The following is a 24,522-nucleotide window of genomic DNA, read 5'->3' as shown; positions in this document are numbered from 1 at the left end:
CCGGTACAATTATTACCACTTTTGGACATTTTCTCATATTTTGTTAGACCAAGTAGAAAAAGTCCTATAATGTGATATATATTTATAAACTACTCGCAAAGTCCTTTAATTTGATACCACACACGGTATGATCGAGCGCTCGGCTGCGATTTCACTATTTTTAACACGAAAGCCCTCTTAAGCCTAGAAGGCCCATGTTTTAGGGGTACGCTTATTTGTATGGGCTTTGTCAGTCCAGTATTAAATCGTTCTTGGTACTATCTAGACACGCGGTAGCGTGTCAAGACAAGTTAAAGTAACAGAACTGGCGAGCAGCACCGTGTGTTAATATTACACAAACCATTTGGAGCCACTTTTGACCCCCTCATAACTCAAAAACTATTTTGCATAAACGTGTCAAATTTGGCTCATATATTAAGACATGCGAGATAGACTTAGTAACTTTAATTCTATTTTTTATTAAATTAGGACACTTTGTTCGGTTGTTTGTTTCCTTTCTTTTAGTGAATATTTCAAATATATGATTTTGACTCATGGATACCATATACATCTCTAAGGAGAATTAGATTAAGTAGATATACATTTTATTTTTAGTTGTGACATTTAGAGTCTTTTGCACCTCTAAAGTAATTTTAGACATTTTTTTTGTATTTGTACTTTTTATATTAAAATTTAATGTAGTTCTTGGTAGTAATTCGACATTTAGAGACCTTCTACATCTCTAATTAATTGTATAGAGTTAACTTTAGTTAGAACTTAGAAATTAGTATATAATAGTATCAATTGTAATTTCAACTCAATTTTAAATATTTTTTAAATACCTATGTATATGTGACGTGTAAAAGTGCCCCTGTGGCCTATTTGCTGAATAAATTATTTTGATTTAGACATGTGCGCCAAATGTCATAAACACCTCAAACGGTTATTGAGGTAATAATGTCCAAAAATCGTAATTTTAATTATTTTTAAAATCGGGACTTAATCGCGTATGACTACATATTAAACTGACCTCCCGTCCTTCTGATTAGGAGGTCAGTTTAATATGTAGTCATACGCGATTAAGTCCCGATTTTAAAAATAATTATGTGTAATAATCGTGAAAGTTTAAATCAGTGAATCGTCATTTTTATCATATACCTATAGACATAAATTCTAACCCAGTTCCATATGACCTAGAAAGTTGAAAGGTCGTAGCAGGATAACCAAAATGAAAAAAGGATTGTATGATAAAGTTAAATAATTTTAGAGAAAAGTCATATTTCATGAATTTGGATTTTTTCTTCTGCTGGCTGAACCACTGGGAATTTTTCAACAAAACTTTGCACAATCTTAGTACTAAGTGTAAGTAACTATAGAAAAAAAAACCAGCTCCTAATCATAAAGGGCACTTTTTGTTCCCTTATCCTGCTACGGCCTTTGGCATGCAGACTGGAAATTAGGTAAAAACACGGGAAAAAATCAGAAAATGGTATTTTTTACCCTAACATTCCCGCGTTAGTGCTTACAACTAAGAGTATAGTCGACTATCGTATTTATTACGTCATTAACTGGGATTTAAAATTAATTCAATATTTAGCGTATATAATTTATCTACAAAAAGTAATGATATCCCATCAAAAACATAAATGTGAAATGAGAGCCAAGTTCAATATTATGCAACCTATATGCCTTGGTGGTTAACTTCAACGAAAAAAGAAGTGAAATCTAAATGGGTGCCAAGTTCAGTGATCCGTCCTGAAATTATAACAACATAAAATATTATTTCTTCTTATTACTTAGGATAATATATTGTAGCCTAAGGTCTGACTTGGCTAGTTTTCATATACAAATTATAATATTATAGCCCTCGCAAGTTCTAAACTTGTTACTTCTTATTTTATTATTCCGAAATTTGACTTGCTGATAGAAACTAGCCATTGAACATAATTCGTATATGAGAACTCGCCAAGTCAGACCTCAGGTTACAGTATATTATCCTAAGTAATAAGAAGAAATAATATTTTATGTTGTTATAAATAAATTTCAGGACGGATCACAGGCACCCATTTAGATTTCACTTCTTTTTTCGTTGAAGTCAACCACCAAGGCATATAGGTTGCATATTATTGAACTTGGCTCTCATTTTACATTTATGCTTTTGATGGGATTAATTACTACGGCGGTGATCAAACTTATTTTCCCATGGAACCCATTTAGAAATCAAAATATCTGACGAAACCCTTTAATTAAAAAAATGGTTGCAATCTTTATTTTAATAATAATAAGTCATCATAATAGTAAAATCTAATCATTAGATTCTAATGTGAGGTACTACCTGAAACTGATTTTTATTTTTCAGTACAGATGGTGTCTTTTTTACGCACTAGTGCGAGAAGTGGTTCATTATATGCCAGGGGCCCGTTTCTCGAAAGGTATTACAAGTGCGCGAACTGTCAAATCGTATGGGTGCCATCTGTACTGAAAAACGTCGTACGATACACGTGCGAAAAGGAAATTCGTAACTCGTGTCGATTTAAAACACTCCTTTCGGTCGTGTTTTAATTTATCGCCACGCGTTTCGAATTTCCTTTTTTACGCACTTGTATCGTAATATAGGTATTTTCCCATTATTACCTCTAGTATTTCTATTATATGAAAATACCGGTAATGAAAGCCCTGTTCACAGTATTACTTATCCGCTTGATAAAAATCAAATACAACTAATAATAATAACATTTCTTTGTAAAGTTGTAAAAAACTACCCAACACACTTCTTATACAATTTACTTAAGCATAGGTAGTATGAATGTTTTTATTTTCTTTCTTTATGGGATTTCTTTTTAATATTAAGAACAAGGCGTAAATGGATGACTAAGAATCTTATAGGCTGCATTTCACTTTAATCAGAAGTCGTAAGTATTGTCTGTCAAACTTTATGTCTATAGGTCTTCTATTTCTTTTGGGTGCATCGTATATAGTTTGCGAAATTTTCAGGTCGTGATATGCTGCCTCCTTTTTCATACATTGTATAGTGTATGAAAAAGTAAATGTTAGGGTCTGTGGCAATTTCATGTTAATGCGGTAGTGCCAACCCTCCAATGCGTTATTAGTACGATTTATTTTCGCTTCTGCGCAACTTATAAATTCAGGTGTAATGTGTAATTTTTCTTATCCACTGCTTTTGAAAATATCTTTGAAACTTTTTCACTATGACGGTTTGCGGAGTACACTCTTTTATCGATTCCCATGCTGCAGTAATTTGATGAGCAGTAGGCCTAGCACATGATGGTCGCGAGAGTATGTCGCCGCGAGATAGATCACACGTCTTCTTCTAACTGTATTAAAGACATAAGGACGGGTAGTCTATCTCGCGGCGACATACTCTCGAGGCAATTATGTGCTAACCCTGGAGTGCAAGCAATGGCAGAAGGGATACTATTCTAGTCATATTTCGTCCTTCTTTCGTTTTTTTAGTTTGTTTCTTTGATTGTCTCCATATTGCTCTGCTAAAAATGGTACCAACAGCCAGAGATTCGAACCTCTGGAAACAAGGCTTGCACGGCATTAATTTGTGCCTGCTCGTAATCGCATTTGAAATCTGTTATGCATACACCAAGCTTCTCTTTCAGCAACTTAAAAAAGCGGTAGTAGGTTTATTCCTTTTCATTTGGCAGTAATCCATATACTACGGGAAAAACATATTAGATTTGCTGTTTAAGTGCAATGTGTACATTTGGACGAAAGGGCTTGGTGCGCTTTTAAATGTGCCATCAGACGGAGACTGGACGTACGGGGAACTGGACGTACGGAGACTGTACGTACGCGGAATTCGACATTCGAGGTCAGGGGGTCGATTTTTGAATCTCGGCCATTCGATTTCGTGAAATTCGTTCAATAATATCTCCACTACTCTGCCGTCTGAAGGAGAAAAACTATAACTGACATTTTTTACGATTGACACCCTCATCAGGAAGAGAAATGTGATTTTTCTCTCTAGTCGCTGTAGAGATATCTCTAACCAATTACGATTTAGACAAGCATAACTGCATGCTATTTCGTTAAAACTACATCATTTTTGGCAAAGAAAAAGCATAAGTGTATATTCATAGACAGAAAGGTACTAAGTGATGCTCTTGTGCTATTTTACTCATACCTTACTCTCAAGTCCAACGTTCAATTCAGAAGAAGAAAAACCATATGTTTTATTCAATTTCTGTGCAAAAAAGCCATAAATGTACATTATATGTTTATTAAGGTTAGTATTACATTAGAATTGTATTTACCTCTCGGAATGTAAAAAAAAATTTCACAACTTGCACGTTATGGTTAATTTTTGACGCATTTATAAAATGTAGCGTTTTGCCAATATTTTTAGACAAATATCTGCAAAATACTTCATGATATGATATATATTGCAATATAACATTGTATAAAATTTATTTTTCTTTAGTTTTAGTGCAAATAAAGGTCAGTAAGACGAATAGTTACTTTGGTGAACAAAAAAATCTATAAATAGAGAAGCCAAGAGTCTGGTAGATTGGTTAAGGTAAAATAGTTTACGCTAAAAGTTTTAGGTTGAAAGTGCTATCTATTCGATCTTACTTTCTTTGATATCCGTTTATCTGAAAAAAATTGTCTAAGCTAACTTTGCATCGATTTGACTATTACTAATGAAGAAATAAAATACAACAAAATTTTGAAGTTTAGTAAATTAGAAAAATAAAACAGAATTAGTTAGATTTTACTTTTTCCTTTTTGAGGGTCCTGGTTCTGCATCTTGATGGCACAACTCCTGTAGTGATAGAAAGTCCACTTGAGTTGTATTTGACCACCAATTGCTGTGGAATAAACTACGGGAACGTAAAGCGCCCACGCCAATTATTAAGATACTGGAGAAGTGGTATTCCCAGCAGAAGAACGTAGTAAGATGGAAATCAACTCTGTCCACAGCGAGCGGGCTAAACTGTGGCGTGAGACAAGGAGGCAGTATGTCTCCGGCTCTCTTCAGCGTGTACATGGATGGACTGTCGCAGGCTTTGACCAGTACCGAGGTTGGCTGCTCCATCAATGGGCAAATGATAAATCACATCGCTTATGCAGACGATATGGTCCTACTAGCACCATCTGTGGGAGCTATGCGTAAGTTACTTGCAGAATGCGAGAGATACGCCAGCCAGCATAACATGAGATACAATCCGGACAAGTCTGAATTTATGCTCATGGAGGCAGCACATATGCCCACACCTGTACCACCTCTTTTGCTTGATGGAGTTCAAGTACACGAAGTCAAATATCTTGGCCACATCTTGTTGTCCAGTTTAAAAGACCAGGAGGACATAGAAAGGCAGAGGCGAGCCACCGCAGTAAGGGCAAACATGTTGGCTAGAAGATTCACCAAATGTAGTGACAGCGTAAAAAGACAGCTGTTCCTCAGTTTTTGTACAAGCGTGTATACTGTCGAGTTATGGCCCGACTACACCTGCGCGGCGGTGAGAGACCTGCGCGTGCAATACAACACATACTATGTACTGATATTTCGTTAAACGGAGAATACTATGATTCGGGCAGGTCCACGACAACGCTCGTGAGATCGCATCGATGTTATTGACCCTCAGTGATATGCTTTAAAAACCAGTCCGTACAAGAACAATTTCGGAACAATCTGATTCAATTAATGAGGGTTTTCTACTCGTAAATATTTTTTTCCGCTAAGCGGCGATCCTGAGGTCTTTCTGACCGTAAACTTAACTTACTAAATAAATGTTGATTTGATATACGCAAATATGTGTCTAAGGCCCACTTGCACCAACCACTTAACTCAGGGTTAGTGGGCTGTCATCTGTCACATTCCATATAAAATGGTGGGTTAACCCTCGGGTCTTTTCTAACTCGTTTGACTCTTTCTTATGCTTTTCCTGCTGAGTAACGGTTTCAAAAAAGGGAAGTTGTGGTTTATTTCTTAAACGCGACCGACAGTCATTTATGCTTTATCAGGCTAGTACGAAAGTAATCGATCGAGCCTCGCGCCCCTCAAGTGCAGATTTTGGTCGGATTTTTCGGCGCACGAGGCTCGATCGATTACTTTCGTCTGGAATAAGTAGCGCGTACGTCGCACGTATTTATTACTCCTGTCTGCTTCGTATTAGTAGGGATGCTATTGCAAAGAACTTTTTGATTAAGCTCTGAAACGGAATAGTTGTTCTTGGTTGGTTTTAAAATAGAAAAAATAAAATAAAATAATAAATATTATAGGACATTCTTACAAAGATTGATGGAGTCCCAGGGTAAGCCCAAGATCGATTGTGTTGTGGGCATGCAACGATATGTATAATATATTCACTTATATAAATAGAAAACACCCATGACTCAGGAACACTTGTACACTCCTTTTTCTGCGTATTTAACACAGAAAAATGGAGTGTACAAGTTTCTAATGGGGTGGCAACGCGCATGTGACACTCTTTGAGTTGCAGGCGTCCATAGATTACGGTGACCGCTTTCCATCAGGCGGGCCGTACGCTTGTTTGCCACCGACGTAGTATAAAAAAAAAAGAACAAATATCATCACACAAATAAATGCCCTTACCGGGATTCGAACACGGGACTGTAGCGTTATAGTTTTGAGTAGATTCGGACCGGGAGGCATCGAGAGCCTTTCTGCATTTAGGATGGGGAAGGGGGAGGGAGTATGGCGCTTTCCGCACTTCCTTTCAAATCATACTTCTCTAAAACTTTACGCAATAGGGCAAGTAATAAAATTATAATTTTCGGATAAATGAAGGACGAGAAATTGATCTTGGAACAAAAAAAAATGTACTTTAGATGATCTTGGGTTTCATAACATGCAAAAACCGTAATAATTCCATTTGTTTAGTATTTATTGCACCTATCCTAAACTTTAAAAAAAAACCGCAATAAAAAAGGGATACTTTTTTGTCAAATATCTCATATTTTTCTTTATGCGCAACAGCCATACAACACAACAGCAAAAAGCCACATTTATGTTGTTTACAAAAATAAATACTTAGTTTGTTTTGTTACATAATTATACTACCAAACGGATGATAAAAATTAATGAATATGATGCGGCAGGGCAATCTTGATGTACGGTTCAATTTTTATTATTCAGTGAGGTCAGTGAGGTGTTTTCTTTTAGCTTATATCTGTGGGGTTTATTTCGGATACTCTTTGACCAATGAGGATCTTCCATGCAATTATTCCCTAGAATCTTAAGATTTTTCAGCTGTTCGAGAGCTTCCCGATCATGTTAAATGATGAGGGTCATGGCTTTTTCTGAATTCCTTTGGTCCCAGGTAACCTGCTCTAAAATTCTTTACACTTTGTCTGCTGAGGGCGTAACATTCTCTTTTTAGGTATGTAACATTCCCTTTTTCTTTGCTACACATACAACAATCTGCCTAGATTAGTTTGACCCCGTAATGGGATGCATAGCTGAATGTGCACGTCGCAAAATGAGCACTAGAGCAAATCGCAAAAGGTGCAGGTCGCCAAATGGGCACATCGTAAGAAGTGCAGGTCGCAAAATGGGCACATCGTAAGAAGTGCATGTCACAAAATAGGCACATCGTGAAAAGTGCACGTCGCAAAATGTACACGTGAAAAAGTGCAGATCTCAAAATGTACACGTCGCAAAATGTACACATCGTAAAAAGTGCAAGTTGCAAAATGTGCATATCGTAAAAAGTGCAGGTCGCGAAATATTTATGCATAGGAACGATATGCAATTATCGTGCCAGCATTTTTATCTGAATCAAGGCATGTAGGACTAAGATGAGTATCCACGATGTCATCTGGTAGCACAGAATATATAATAGTACAAGTACAGAAGGCCCACTGCTTTGATGTTCACGAAATGCCGCCTTTTTAAATGCCTACAAAATTCTAACAAAGAAACGAGCCGCACGTGCGCAGCGTCGGAGGATAGGGTTGCCTATGGTTTAAAACGCATTAATTCTCAGATAAATAGTTATACTATATATTCAAGTCTTTGGTACTTTCTAGGTATATATACAGTATTTATATATTTTTGTTACAGCCTTCAGCATCACAAGCCTTATTGAACTTTTCCGTGGGACTTAATCAATAAGATCAGTGTAAGATTGTCCTATTTTATTCATGATGTCTATTTAACTAAGCATTATTAGCCATTCCACACGTGGACATCGCATATGAACCTTGAAAAAAACTCGCTACGTAATGTAACAATAGAAAGTGCGAACGTGCGTTCCGTGAGAACGCGCGCCACCCCTGATCAGGCCGCGAACTCGCGGCCGCCGGCATGTACTTGTAGCGCGGCGATAGAATCGCGGAGTGAGCCGCCCCTGCTGGTAGGTAATGCTATATATTGATAATCTGACAAATTGTACCAGTTCCGTCGCGGTAATAGCTGTCATATGTGGATAACTATAGGCTCATCAGACTATCGGCATTGGCATCTTAGCCCCACTGAGTGGACGCTCGAGCGGAGCGTGCAGCGGGCGGATCGTACGGCGTTCATGTAAAACACAAACCAATAATGTATGTAATCGTCCTGAGTGCACGCTGCAAAAAGCACCAAGACGCTGCACGCCACGCTGCCCGCCCCGCCGCACGATCACGACTTACGAGTAGGTACTATAACTGTTACAAGTGTATATGAGATTGAGAGTTGTTGAATCTAAGCCACAAGTGCATAAAAGTTGGCACTCATTTAGATCTCCATTATTTTTGTATTGAACTAGGCTCTCCTTTTTTACGTGTTTATGGTGGGATTTCATTACTTTTTGTAAAGAAAAGTAGGCAGGTAATAGTACATTTGATGCTAGTGCGAAAAGTATGTCATTACTTCACGAGTTCCGAGATATTTTCCGAAACGAGTGAAGAATAGCTCCGATTAGACACACATTCTGGATCGTCAATCTACCAATCCTCGTGCCCGTTGTCTATGGTCTAAGGTGGGAAAATATGAACGAGCCAATCATCGTGGAGGATTCAACATTCCAGAACGTCTACAAGAGATGTCCAGACGATGATGCCACCCTTCAATTATATTTGTGGTCCTGTGTTTTGACTCGGCACAACTTAATATTGACGATTTATATTTTGGATACCAATTCGTCTGGAAATATCCAATAAAGCAGGTGAATTTATCTTCATCTGGCAGTGCGTTAACGATGTCACACCAGGCACTTCCGATGAAACGGGCGGGCAACATTGGCAAATTTGTAATTAGGCGCACCAATTTCCTTTCTTCACTTGTTTGGGTGACACCAAACGCTTTAGCATTATCCCAAACAGCTTTTTAGGGTTCCGTAGTCAACTAGGAACCCTTATAGTTTCGCCATGTCTGTCTGTCCGTCCGTCCGTCCGTCCGTCCGCGGATAATCTCAGTAACCGTAAGCACTAGAAAGTTGAAATTTGGTGCCAATATGTATATCAATCATGCCGACAAAGTGCAAAAATAAAAAATGGAAAAAAATGTTTTATTAGGGTACCCCCCCTACATGTAAAGTGGGGGCAGATATTTTTTTTCATTCCAACCCCAACGTGTGATATATTGTTGGATAGGTATTTAAAAATGAATAAGGGTTTACTAAGATCGTTTTTTGATATTATAATTGTTTTCGGAAATAATCGCTCATAAAGGAAAAAAAAGTGCGTCCCCCCCCCTCTAACTTTTGAACCACATGTTTAAAAAATATGAAAAAAATCACAAAAGTAAAACTTTATAAAGACTTTCTAGGAAAATTGTTTTAAACTTGATAGGTTCAGTAGTTTTTGAGAAAAATACGGAAAACTACGGAACCCTACTGAGCGTGGCCCGACACGCTCTTGGCCGGTTTTATTTATAATGCTGGTAACAAATATGTACATTCGCTTCAGGATATATTTTTGTCACTGTATTGATTGGGCCTTTTTCAGCGTCACATATATACCTATTCTTGCATGATTAAATGCAAGTTGTCCCGTATGAGTCCAAACAAACGTACATAAGTACTTTGCTTCTTATTCGGCAACAGAGCGAAGATCACAGGAACAACATTTACCGTATTGCCATCAGAAAACAAATCCACGTGGATTGTATAGAGCTGTGCGAATGGTTTGGGACAAACTTTGAATGTGCCGTCTCTAAAACACGAGTCAAACGCGGAATTTTTTATAATTTTTAGGGTTCCGTAGTCAACTAGGAACCCTTATAGTTTCGCCATGTCTGTCTGTCCGTCCGTCCGTCCGTCCGTCGGCGGATATTCTCAGTAACCGTTAGCACTAGAAAGCTGAAATTTGATACCAATATGTATATCAATCACGCCAACAAAGTGCAAAAATAAAAAATGGAAAAAAATGTTTTATTAGGGTACCCCCCCTACATGTAAAGTGGGGGCTGATATTTTTTTTCATTCCAACCCCAACGTGTGATATATTGTTGGATAGGTATTTAACAATGAATAAGGGTTTACTAAGATCGTTTTTTGATAATATTAATATTTTCGGAAATAATCGCTCCTAAAGGAAAAAAAAGTGCGTCCCCCCCCCTCTAACTTTTGAACCATATGTTTAAAAAATATGAAAAAAATCACAAAAGTAGAACTTTATAAAGACTTTATAGGAAAGTTGTTTTGAACTTGATAGGTTCAGTAGTATTTGAGAAAAATACGGAAAACTGCGGAACCCTACACTGAGCGTGGCCCGACACGCTCTTGGTCGGGTTTTTTTCGCTTGAGATGAACAAAAGATTAAAATCTTTTCGTCCTGCCCATCTTCACACAACAAAAATGATTCGGCCAATGAATTTGGAACAACAACATCTTTGAGTTTTTTAAAAGTAGTGGTTTTTGAGTTTAAAAATGTTTTTCTTTTTCTGTGTAGTGTATCGCGAACTGCCGCAAAATGTGGCAATTGGTCACTGTATTTATCGTCCTTAAACAGCAAGTCTTCCATATTGCGCTCGTATATTTGTTGGACAGGACCCATGTCGTTACAAACATCCTCCTGCGTTTTTTTTATCAACATATAGATATCGTTCTGAAGATCATTAGATTCACAGGTGTGCTCACTTTTTCGTATTATTTCATTCATTACATTGTTAGTAGTTACAGACGCACAACAATCAGACCTCTTCACACACGTCCACAAAAGACTACCGCTTGGATTTTCCTTTTTTAAATTATAACGATAGCATTCGTGAAGCAATGTCTTATTGCCTTTTTGATTTACACTTATTTTAATATCCATGTTTTCGATCAATCACGTCAGAACCTCTGATAAACACAATAAGTATTTCGTTAAATTGATGTAATAATGTTTTTGACGTAATGTCACACATGACAGAAAAGATGTAACAAAACTAGCATGGAGGATTGTAAGCCAGTAATGAAGAAGTTTTACAATTTTAAGTCCGTCATAATGGATTTTATTAGATTAGATTAGATTAGATTTCTTTATTTCATGATAAAAATTACACTATAAATTTGCTACATGTCAAAATTATGTTTATCTTCTCATCATGATCGTCAAAAATTACATAATAAATTCCAAATAAAAATAATTGTGTCTCCCAAATGAGGATCGTCATTTACAAAGAAAGAAAATACACATGCCAAGCTAAATAAAATTAATAAATTAAGTTACAATATCATGAAATTATCACGAAGCAAGAAAATATTATATAACAGAGAAATATAGGTATAATTATATCATCGGTCATTAAAAATTCAAATCCATGTACTCATTTACAGAGTACATGGGGTTATCTAACAAAAGGTTTCTCAATTTGCGCTTAAATGCTTCGTCACATGGCTCATTTCTCAGATCGGCAGGTAAGTGCTCATAGTAAGTAGGGCCGATGACTCGAGGGTTCTTTCAACGGAATAGAATTCAATAGGGAATATTTCAGCTTTTGCCACCAGAGTGCATCACTGGCATCTATGTTAACAATATTATGATAAGTACTTCAAGCACATTTCTCAAACATGCAATGAAATGCTCTAGTTACGTTCCAAAAAAGCAGCCGGGAAGTACCTCGTTGCCGGTGCGGTCACTTCACCTGCTTTACAAGTGGCCGGCAAAAAATTCCATACAACATTCCCGGCCTAGCCCGGCAAGTGCCTCTTTTCATGCGACCATCCAAAGCAAATACTTACATGAACGCTGAAAAACGATTGTTTTCAGGGTTCATGAAATGTCCACGTACCGGTAGACCCAGCGTGGGAAGGCCAAAGATTAAATGGAACTACGATTGTCCGACATGCTCATTATGAGACCTGCACATTTTGCGATGTGCTCATTGTGCGATCTGTACATTTTGCGATGTGCTCATTATGAGATTTGAGTGCACATTTTGCGATCTGTACCTTATGAGATGTGAGTGCACATTTTGCGATGTGCACATTGTGAGACCTGCACGTTTTGCGATGTGCTCACTATGCGATCTGTACATTTTGCGATGTCTTCATTATGAGATCTGCACGTTTTACGATAAACCCAGTATACGTAGCGTGCTCATTTTGCGACGTGCACATTCAGCTATGCATCCTATCTCAAAAAGTATCTCAATGTATCATTTAAAAAATAATTTCGAGTAATTATTATCACAAAAGTTTCAACTTTGTCTTTTGAATTTATCCTATTTTAAAAGAGCGCAAAGTTTTTTGGCTTTTTCTCGAAACTTACTTTTTGTCAGTTATGGTTTTTCTCCTTTAGACGGCAGTACTAGCGATTTAAATTCTACTGACAGAATCGAAAGCGAGTGGTCATTACCACTAGATTAAAAATTACTAGGCGTCCTTTTTCAAAAATAGCATTACGTCGTTTTCCACAGACTTTCGAACGGCGAATTCGTGCGTTCGAAATTCAAAAATCGATCCCAATGGTATGCCAATGTCCTGCATGTTCAATGTTCTATCAAAACATTTAGGTATTACCACGAAAGGGAATTTCAAAGGTGTAAGTACTCACATGTGTTTGTTTTACAAGGGGTTAAAGTTGTTGTTTAACCGCACGTGCCAATATTGATACCCGACTAAGCGAAATATTCCAATATTGAACCGCGAGCGAAGCGAGTTCCAGAGCACGAAGTCTAAACAAACTTTGCCACCAAGTGAAACATAAATTTTTTATCACACCAACACGAACAAAATAATGACTATAAAACATCAAACTAAATCAAATCCATCAATTTATTCAATAAATTCTACCAGCCAGCTTAAAATATCAAGTTAAAATTTGTATGAAATTACTTTGTACTAGACAGCCCTTACCAGTTGGTGTGGTAAAAAAAAATATATTTGGGCACTTACCTTGAACATTGGCAGCAAAGTAACCGCAGGAATGCAGCTCGAAAGGTTCTATTGAAAATGGTGTAGATGATGGGATTGATTGTCGATGAAACATATCCAAGCCAAAGGCAGACGTCTACCACGTGGTCTATAAAAACAGGTACATAATTTAATTAAATTGGGCCATTCTTGAAACGGCAAATGATTTGCGTCTAGACGAAGAATGTATTAAAATATCTGATCTCATACATATTTATGAATTAGGTACTACGTTACGCATTGTGAGTCATGATCTCAAATCTCAGAACCCTGGCGTGACCATATCCTATTTTTTAACAGACCACTCTAAATAAACCAGGTCATGCATCGAAAACCAAATACCTAAGATTTAAGGAGTGGATTAGTTAGTAACATTACCGCAGACGCCGAGAAGTAAGGGGTTGCCGGCTGAGTGTTATAGGCCATAGGCCGACAGGGATACGAAGCCGGCAAGCCCACTTCACGGCGACGCATGTATAGTTCTTTTATTAATAATAAAATAAAAGTCTACTAAACATAAAAGCCTTCAATGGCTGTATCTCCAAAACCGTGGCACGCAGTGCAAAAATAATCAAACTTGCGTTCCCATTAAGACCGCGTTACATAGGTAGCAATAAAAAATAAAATAATATAAAAAAAATTAAAAAGTCAAAACGAAACTAAAATATTGCTTGGACAAGTAGCTGTCTGAACTTCTGTAAAGCCCCTCTTAGTTTTTTAAAATTGCCAAATACTATAGACGGTCAACTGACCAGACTAAGGAATTCATGTACTTAATACATTCAAGGTAGCGTGTAAAAAACATACTGCAAGGCATATTTTTTTATTATGATGTCCCTAACACACACTAGGTACATGAAATAAGTCTGAAAAAAATACCTACTCGTAAGATTGCTTACCCGGAACAGAACAACTTGGACAAGAAGCAAATAATATATTTAGTAGGAAAAATGGAGCCCAACATAACACGAATGTAAAAAATACCAAGCCGAGCACTTTAGTGGCTTTTTGTTCATTTGCCACCGCATTAGCGCTCATGGCGCGGTCCTTTTTCCGATAAGGTAGAAATCTGTAACAGAAAGTAAGCGTAAAATTACAAGTTTAATATAGTCAACACTAATAAAGTAATAAATATATAAAATTCTGGTTTAAGAGTTCCAGATGAAAATAGTTTATTGTGTGGTAATATTAAATTACACCTCTTGTCATTGAGATTTAATTGTCAGCAACTTTTACAGACCAACTGATTTTGATGTCATTAGGTACAACGTTTTAATACCACGTTGATGCTGGAATGGAATGGAATGAAAGGTATATTTGGCATTTAATTTTTTAAGAACCGAATAATAATATGATGATAATATTCAATAATTAATATGAATAATAAAGCTTGTCCCAAAAAAAAATGTCGTTTATACATTACGTTACGTTAAAACTTCCAATCAAAAAGGTTTAAAAAAATACTGTCATTTGTAAGGTACAATCCTATATTAATAGTTATTACGAAAAAAAAACTAGAAATAAAATACATTTTGAAAATGTCGTCTTCCCAAGAAAAGTTGCACAAAAATGTAGTGTACATATAAACACGTCGAATATGGAGGTAATACTACGAAAAAGCAAAGAACCGGCATAAGAACCGTTCAAAGGGTGCCTGAACGATTTAAGAAGACTGGTGGGATTCGGTGCTGGCCTGGAAGTGGTCGTAAGAGAGGGAAGATTGAAAAATTGAGAAGAAACTCATAGCGGCTTTGCAAAGAAAACCAGTCCTAGCTCAGTAACGGATTTGGCTAAAAAGTTTAAAACTTCGAACTCTACAGCGCAACGAGTGAAGGAAAATAATCACAAAAGTCTATTCATCAAATTAAAAAATAGAAATACCAAGCAGCCAACAGAAGAGAAAACCAGATCAAGAAATCAATATTCAAAACTAATCACATAAAATACTTTATTTTTACTGCAAATAAGACTTAAACCCGGGCATCATTTTTATTCTGGACCCAACAGAAAAGCTATCGATGATGAGTACAAGGTTATCAAAACTGATGAATTTGCCAAGAAAGTTCTGGCATGGCAGGCCATTTGTCCTTGTGGCAAAACAGTACCCTATAAGGAGTATAAGGGTACTGTTAATGGCGATATATAGAAGAGCGAGTGCCTAAAAAAAGGACTGTCGCAGTTTATAAAACGGCATAAGAAGCCTGCTCTGTTGTGGCCTGATTTGGCCACGTATTACTACACAAAGAAAGCTATAGAGTGGCATTAGTCCAACAATATCGAATATGTGGAAAAATACCATTATCCTCCCTGCGTTGCGGCCCATTTAAAAATATTGGGCCAACATAAAGCTTTTAAAACATAAAACGAATGCAACATCAGTTGATAATTTCGAGCGAAAATGAAGTAAGCTTCGAAACTAATCACAGATTCAGATGTACAAGTGTTGATGGCAGGGGTGAAGCTTAGACTAAGAAGTTTTTGGATAAATAAATTGTAAAAATATTAATTTATAATTTTGGTTACTGAATGACCTTTCATCATAGGATGATTCTTTTAACTTACCATTTATTGAGGCAAAATGAAAAACGTTATTTTTTTCTGGGAAAGCTTTAATATAATGATACCAACTTCGATCCTATGTAAGTAAATTACCTTAATGTCAATGGATTTGGAGCATGTATAAGTTTCGGTGGTCTGGTCCTAGCCTTTCTGGTTTCAACACCAATATTGGGCGGAGTCTGGGTGCTAACGTTACGCGCTCTTTTACTCCTTATTGTTTTTGCGCCGTTTAAGTAACTCAGTTCGGGATGGGAAACACTTACACCCATCGTCTTACTTTCATGACGGCTGTTGGATAAAATGTAAAAAAGTACTATGTACTTTACTTAATTATATAGCTACATATTGAGCCATTGGGCCACCAATTATACGATGCAGACTAGAGATGGGCCGAATATTTGGTAAATATTCGGTATTCGGCATATTCGGCAAGTTTTTCAATGTTCGTATTCGGCCGAATAATTCGGTTGAATTGCCGAATATTTACCGAATAAACAAAGTAAATAACTAATGAAGATCTTATGTATTCCATTGGATAATAAGCTTCTATTTTAGAAGCTTTCTAAGGAACTACTAAAAACAGATAATTAATACGTCAAAATATGTAAAAAACCGTAGTTTAAGAGTTGAGAAGAGTTCAGAGTTGTTTTAATAGTCTAGAGCCAATTTGGCCACAAGTAGTCTCCTTCACGATTTTCGTCGACATCTCTTCTAAATACCTAAAACAAGTATGGATATGTTCCTCGTTCTCTCCAGATTACGAATTGACCTGTTTTAGTTTAAGGAGAGGGGGACGGGTCGATAAAAAGGGGGGGAAAGATGGCGACCGACCATCATAGATATTTATTCACATCTCGAGTCCAAGAATCTTATATACCATGGATATTGCGTGCCGAACATTACGTTGAAGCCAGAAAATTTGACCTTGAATTACGTCACGCCGGTCTTGCATCTCTTTCTTTAGGGTGTCCATGATTAAGCATACATTAGGGATATCCCGCGGAATTTGACGTATTACGTTTATACGACTGATTAATTTTGTAACTTATTAAATTCAAATCCGATCAATCGTTTTATCACGAAAGTGAACATCCATCCTCACAAACTCAAAAAGTAAGGCACATTAGGGCAATTCCGAAAGTCGTCTAATTAGGAAAGTCGCATAGAAATCACCATTATTTCCGTCATATCAAGATTCCCCTTTCGGAATTATCTGAACATTTCTGTCATTCGGAATTACTCTAATGCACCTTACTAATTTGTCAACCGCCAATAAGGTCCATTTCTACACCACTCTGCAGTTACTTTGCCTTACGCCACAAAATACGGTACAGTTTTTACCAGTGGTAAACTACTGGGATTTTTTTTTCAGAACCGTTCCAGAATAAGAGCGTGGTGAGTGTTGCAATACGAGGCTTAAAATATAACTTTTCTTTTACTAACTGACACCTGTATTTATTAAAAAATGTTTCAGTCACTTTAAACCATCACAACAATATTTTGGTAGAACTACTGGGAAAACTAATTTAACTAGTCAACTACCAAACCAGGTGGTTTGGTAGTTAACAATGTGGGAAAAATCCCCGTAGTTAGGGCTGGTAAAACTTGGTGGTAACTAGTGGGAATAGTCCCAGAAATATAAGGGAAGTATTTCGTCACTACTTTTCAAAAATCTCGTATCTCATGCTTCTCCTCAAAGTTAAAACACAGTAAGTCTATATGCATTCCATACATACTACTACATTTTCTTTTAATTGACAGAAGAAGATACAAGTTTTTTTCAAAGTAATAATTTTTTCATTGGGGAAATAATGAAATACTAGGACGTTTTACAACAGTATCTTTATTTTTAAGCGCCGCCCGTGTTTTGTATGTTTATTCCACGATATCTCCGTCGTCACTGGACCGATTTTAAAAATTTCTTTCTTCCTTTCAGTGCCATAATCTTCAGGCTTAAAGTGCAAAGCTGCAAATTGTCGAACGCTCTGAAATCTTTCCCTTTATCGGCAAAATTGACAGCCAAAGCTGTCTCCTTGCTTCATCTTTTGGAACACTGAAATGTATAATATTATTCATGTTAATTTGTAAAGACACGAACAATAAATTTGGTATTATATATGTGATATGAATTATGAACATAGAAACCGTACCAAGTTGATAGATTTAGCTCCATGCATGAAAAAAGATTGGTCACCCTAGTCGTAAAACCACACATAGCATTATTTTTAGGGTTCCGTAGCCAAAATGGCAACAACGATTTTTGGTTTGATCAAAGTATCTCTTATAGTTTTTGAGATAGGTTGATTTAACTGTAATTTTGGCAGGTGTATAAATTGACATAATAAGTTTATTATATTTGCTGCTACGGAACCCTTTGTGCGCGAGCCCGACTCGCACTTGGCCGGTTTTTTTCTTTAAAGGTCATATTTATCGTTCTAAACCTATTCGCGGGAATTTTGATATCATTTGAGACAATGAAAACAATATAATGATTAGAACTAACCAAGATTACAAGCAAAATAGAAGAAAATTGATTACCAGTGAGGTTTATGAACATTTTGGTAAAATAAGTACTTACTTGTGAAATCTTATGTCGGATTTCGGTTTCCATTTACTTCCACAATGCTGCACTATGCAATACATTCCGCATAACTTAAGGAAACCGACGAAAAATGTTTATATCACAAAAGAAAACTCTGAATTGGTGAATTACTTTTGACAATTCTGACATATCGGGCATATTTCTTTATTATTAGTGTTCCCATAGTACGCAGGAGGTAAATACCGGAGAAATAAGGTTTTTGCTTGAGTGCTTTTTTGTATAATACAAAGAAAACTAAGTCAATTTGATTGAAGAATGTTTTATACGTTTCTTTTTAGTAACTAATCTGGCAATACATCACAGTCTCGGAAAGAGCTTACTTCCATGCAAATCATGCGATGGCACGTATTTACCGCAAGGCTATTTAAACAAGCTGTCGCCGCGTGAAATTATCGACTAGAAGGAATACAAAAACACTGTTTGTATGTGTGAGTGGTACTTAAAAATAGTGTAAAATAGTAAATTTATTTACATTAAGGGGATTAACGTTACAATGAGAAGTTGAATGTTGTTGTAATACGTCAATTTTAATATTAAATGTTCGCGAAGCATAATTGAAAGTATATAAATGCCTGTACGACTCCACAAAAAAAATAAGACTGGTAATTTTCAGATTAACGCCATCTAACGCAGCCTGAGCTTCGGGTAACCTAGGCGAGCCACCTTAAGAATTTTGTTTGGCAGGGGTTATCCTCCAGGTCGCATAAACGGGCGCTGACCGTAGTAAAGTATTCAATATTTTTGAGGTCTTATTTTACGGATCCATATGTGAGAGGTATCGTTTGAAAGATAATTAAACCTAGTATAATTGTTTATACATAACTATAGTATTAAAGGTAGCTGTTTACACAATATTTGAAAATATGTGTTTTTTATCGAGCATGAATAGCACAAGTACTGGTAAAAAATGTTTCTAAGTCAATAAACAATAACGTTACCGCAATTGATGTTATTATAAAATTTACGCGACGATTCATGAGCTTTCTAAAAATATAAGTTTTATTGGTAAGTGATAATATAACTATTAAATTACGAATTTTGTTTCGTAGTGGTCACTCCGCGGGTCGCATAAAAATGAGCGCTGACCGTAGTAAAGTATTCAATATTTTTAAGTTCTTATTTTACGGATCCATATGTAAGAGGTATCATTTGAAAGCAAATTAAACCTACTATAATTATTTTTGAATAAATATACTTATAAAGGTAGCTGTTTACAAAATATTTGAAAACATGAGTTTTTTTTTCGAGCATGAGTTGCACATATACAGATAAAAAATTTACGCGAAATTTCATACGCTTTCTAAAAATATAAGTTTTATTGGTGTATGATAATATATGACCAAGTAATTACGAAATTGGTTTAGCAGGGGTCACTGCGCCCTGTCACGATATTGGGTGCTGACTGACCGTCGCCAAATTTTCTACGTTACTCAGATCCTATTTTACTGATACATTTGTGAGAGGTATCATTTGAAAGCATATTATGCGTACTATCTTTATTTCTAATATTTCAAGTCGAAACTGTAGAAGTTTACAAAATATTTGATTAGTAATATGTGTATTTTACTGTGCATGAATAGCATTGGCATTGATAAGACACGCTTCTAGCTCAATAAATTATAGTTTTCCGCAATTGAAATAATAACAAAATAAACGGAAAATGTATGACTTACACAAAAAATAAGTTTGGTTTGTATTGCATAAACAATTAATTTGAATTTGTTCAGCTCACCTACTGCGCACCATCATATAAATGGATGTCCACCGTCGTTGCCTTTTTTCATGATTTTCAGATTTTATTTCACTAATCGTATATTCATAATAAATATAATCTATCACGTATCGAATTTACTTATATACTTAATTAATCAGTAAAATAAAATCTGTAAAATGATGAAAAAATTAAGGCAATGGCGGTGGACATCCGTTTATATGACGATTGACCGTGCGCAGTGGGTATGGTGGACAAATTAACATTAATTGTTTAAGCAAAACTAACAAAACTCATTTTTTGTAAAGGCCATACATTTTGCGGTTCATTTCGTTATTATATCAATTGCGGAAAAATATAATTTATTGAGTTAGAAGCATGTTTCACTCGTATCAGTGCGAATGCTATTTACAGTAAAAATACACATATTGTCAAATATTTTGTAAACTTCTACAATTACGACTAAAATTATTAAAAAGTAACAATAGTACGCATAATATGCTTTCAAATGATACCTCTCACAAATTGATCGCTAAAATAGGATCTGAGAAATACATAAAATTAGGCGACGGTTAGCACCTATTTACGTCACGGGGCTGCAGTGACACCTGCTAAACCAAATTCGTAATTACTTGGTTGTATAAATAATATCATACATCAATAAAACTTATATTTTTAGAAAGAATATTAAATGTCCTGTAAATCTTATCATAACATTATTTGCGGTAAAGTTATTGTTTATTGGTCATGCACCAAGATACAATCTTAAAAATTATGAAAACGGCAACGAAAATGGTCATCCATGTATATAACGGTGCGCAGTGAGTATGATGGATAGAAGGGATGTTTACAAAAACAACATAACTACACTAGACATGAATTTATTGGAAACGAAAAAAACTAAATGGCTTCTTATATATTAGTTATTGGAGATAAAAATTGTATAGGTGATTTTATTAAGAGGCCAATAGTTCCGAAATATACGATTACATATTTCAAAGACCAATATATTTAGGAAAAAAATGAAAAATAAGTTCGTCACTTACGCTGTTTTTGTAAAATTTTGTTAGTTATGTTCTTTTTGTAAGAAAATAAAAAAAGTTTCTATAGAAATTATGTTTTGTATTATATGAGAGAAGTACAAGTTTATCTTACTTAACTAGTGGATTTATTTTAATCCTCACATCCGCTGCTGTTGTCATCGCTATCTACCTCCAGAGACGACGATTCTTGATGCGTTGGATACAACATTGATTGGTAAATTGATGGCTCGATGGTTTGACCAAAAACTGCATCAATTTCCTCAAGTCGCCTGTTTTATGAAAATTTTCCAGTTACATAACCTACTAAAGAGTGTGTTATTTTTAATTAAGTTTATTTAAAATTAAGTTTTTTACGTGAACAGTACACAGTTATGTTCTTTTTGTAAAAAACAATGTAGATATGTAGTTTTTGTAAAATGGGTATATTTTTGGAGTCTGATTTTGGACACTTGGAGTCATTTTTGGACACTATCTTTTGCTCTACTTGTAGATCCTGCTTAGATGAATGCTATGATACAAATAACTCAAATTCGCAAAAAATGTTAGTTATGTTGTTTTTGTAAACATCCCTTCAATTGTTTATGCAATACTGTCAAAACTTATTATTTGAAAAGGTCATACATTTCGCCGTTTATTTTGTTATTATATCAATTGCGGAAAAAATATAATTCATTGAGCTAGAAGCATGTGTTACTCACATCGGTTCCAATGCATATTTTCAAATATTTTGTTAGCTACTACAGTTACAACTAAAATTATTGAGAACTAATGATAGTACGCATAATATGCTTTCAAAAGATTCCTGTTAAATAAAATAGGATCTGAAAAATATAGAAAATTTGGCGACGGTCAGCATCCATACGTGACCGGGCGCTGTGAGTAGTAGGGTACCCCCGTTACCAGCCCGGGTCTGGGGCCTGCTCCCAGGACCCCACCACCGCCCATCCATGGTCTTACTGAACCTAAAAAAAAAAAAAAAAAAAAAAAAAAAAAAAAAAACTAATAGCCCCCCATTTAGATTCATTGCGCTGGGTCTCGACGCTCTCAGAAGCCTCCTTCTAGTATTTACAGAATACGTTCTTTACACAATAAACCTTGTGCACGACGGTCACAAAAGGATTACCGACCCTTTCTATTGTTCGATCTGGACTCGGCGCTAGACCATTGTTACCCTACCCAGCTACCTGGCAGTGTCATGCACACCTTTTCCTTGTGTCTCATACTGATAGGTATTTTATAATTAATTTTTACTATAACTTTGTAATCATATGGATTGCGATTCTAACCTAACCTAACCTAATTAAAATACCTAACTTTTCCATTCGTAACCTAACCAAATTTAATTAAAACCTACTCTTAGTTAACCTAAGTAGTCTAGACTTACCTTTATGAAACCTAACTGAGTTTCACCTACTTTTACTTTTATTTCTATAAATGTAGGTATTTATGAAATGTATTATAATTACGTTTTAACTTAAGAACTTCTGAGTTACATTTAAGTTTATCCAAATACCTAAACTTAACGATCCTATCTAGCGTATCTTTCTTTTTCTCGAATATTTATGATATCTTATACCTATTTCTATCATACATCTCTTTGTTGTATTACCAAATTTGTACATATGATTAATAAGTAAATTTTTTGATTACGTCTTAATAAAAGTTAATTTCCCATCTTATCAAACTTTTTTTTTTTACATGTATTTCAATGTTTTGTATCTGAATAAACCTCGGTAATTTTGTGAAGTTGCGTTTTTGCTTAATTGCTTTATTTATTGTACCTTCTTTGAATAATTTACTTACCTATGTCTATTATTATTTTTTATGACTTGTGTATTGTTTAAGAGAATGCATACTTTCAATAAACTTGTTACGACGTGAGAAACTGAGAACCGGTTAAAACATGTTTAAGGCTAATTCTATGTGAATAAAAATGTCTTTTGTGCATTTTTAAAGATAATATATATTTATTGTTTCCGCTTATTTGAATAATTCGGGTTTTGGGTAAAGAGATCCTTCGACGAACATGTCAAGGCATGATACTTTCTATTCATATTTAACAAAGAGCATTAACTGGTGTAAACATGTTTTAGACTAACGCACCGGTAATTCTTGTGACTTGAATTTATTATTGTAACAACTTAGTTGCTTTATTATAGATGTTTATTGTATTGTAAAATGACAAAAAGTTTATTGTTTGCGTTCAGGTATAAGATGAACTGGTTGAAACAAGATTTATGGTACGTTCCCCTGCTCTCTACCATATTACGAGTATAAAAGCCAAAGAGAGTCGAGGCTGAATAAGTATTCCTGTAGAGGCAGCCTTCTGTACCAGAGCTCCTTGTATCTAGTGTGGTATATAGAGAAGTGGAGTGTGCGTTCAAAAGTGAAGTGTTTATAGACAGATCCAACAATGGACGTGAGTATGTTTTTCTTTTTAAATTACTGTAACCCATATTGCCTTTTTATAATATTGTTTCGTCTAGTGTTCTTTGTATTTAATTAATAGAATTGTTAATAGTGTTTAAAATATTGTCTTTCATTGTTTCAGTTCTCTGAAAATACTTTCAAGAACTATTACTACCCGGAAAATCAGGGTGATTCAACCGATGAGGAAGGTACAGCTGGTTTCAAAGTTAAGCAAGCCCTCGCAAAGAAACGTCCTGGAAATAATATTGACAGCTTCTTTGAACGACCTAAAAAGCAGTGTAAAACCTTGAAACGGTCTTCGAATGTAAGCAAAAGTTCGCCAGAAGGCGTGGCTAATTTATCATCTGGACAAGACGATGGGGCGTATTCATCTCACTTAATTAAAATAGAGATATATGATATGCAAACAATCAAAAACATCCCATCCACGGAACACTGGAAGCACGCGGACGTCAGACTGAAGTATTTTGCGTTGGAAGACGACTTGGAATTACAAAATACGCGAAATATTGTATATAATATTACAAAACAATTAGCTTCTAAGGACACATGTGTAAAATATTTTATAGATAATAAGAAACAGTGATAAATATAATTTTTAACGATAGCAGTAGGATAGTGTTAAAGTGTTTCACATTTCTTATCTTTCCTTTTTATGATTTAAGTAAATTTCCTTGTAAGATATTCTTTTGCATTGTTTCACATTAAAAATGACGAAAAGTGTTAAGTCGGTCCACTACATTTGATAATATGTAATAACCCTCTTTGTTTTATAAAATGTATACTCTTTATTGAATTACTTAACGCAGAAACTCAATGTGGGGAGGCGGCTTCGTTTGACAATGGATTCTCTGAACTGTGATGTTTATGATGCGGAACTTATAA

The 24,522-nt window shown here is 35.6% G+C and overlaps 1 protein-coding gene across 1 annotated transcript in view; it reads right to left on the bottom strand.

The window, feature by feature from the left end:
- Positions 1–24,522, bottom strand: part of LOC125241882 (5-hydroxytryptamine receptor 2C) — a 67,968-nt gene that overhangs the window by 2,960 nt on the left and 40,486 nt on the right. Inside the window, exons 6-8 of the mRNA XM_048150567.1 lie at positions 15,945–16,139; positions 14,192–14,361; positions 13,275–13,401 (exon numbers count right to left, since the gene is read on the bottom strand). Coding sequence (XP_048006524.1) covers positions 13,275–13,401; positions 14,192–14,361; positions 15,945–16,139 — 492 coding nt within the window. The remainder of the gene's footprint in view (positions 1–13,274; positions 13,402–14,191; positions 14,362–15,944; positions 16,140–24,522) is intronic.

Source organism: Leguminivora glycinivorella, chromosome Z (genome assembly GCF_023078275.1).
Source record: "Leguminivora glycinivorella isolate SPB_JAAS2020 chromosome Z, LegGlyc_1.1, whole genome shotgun sequence".
Lineage (NCBI taxonomy): Eukaryota > Metazoa > Arthropoda > Insecta > Lepidoptera > Tortricidae > Leguminivora > Leguminivora glycinivorella.
The sequence above is the reverse complement of the archived record's forward strand: the minus strand, read 5'-3'. Positions and strand labels throughout refer to the sequence as shown.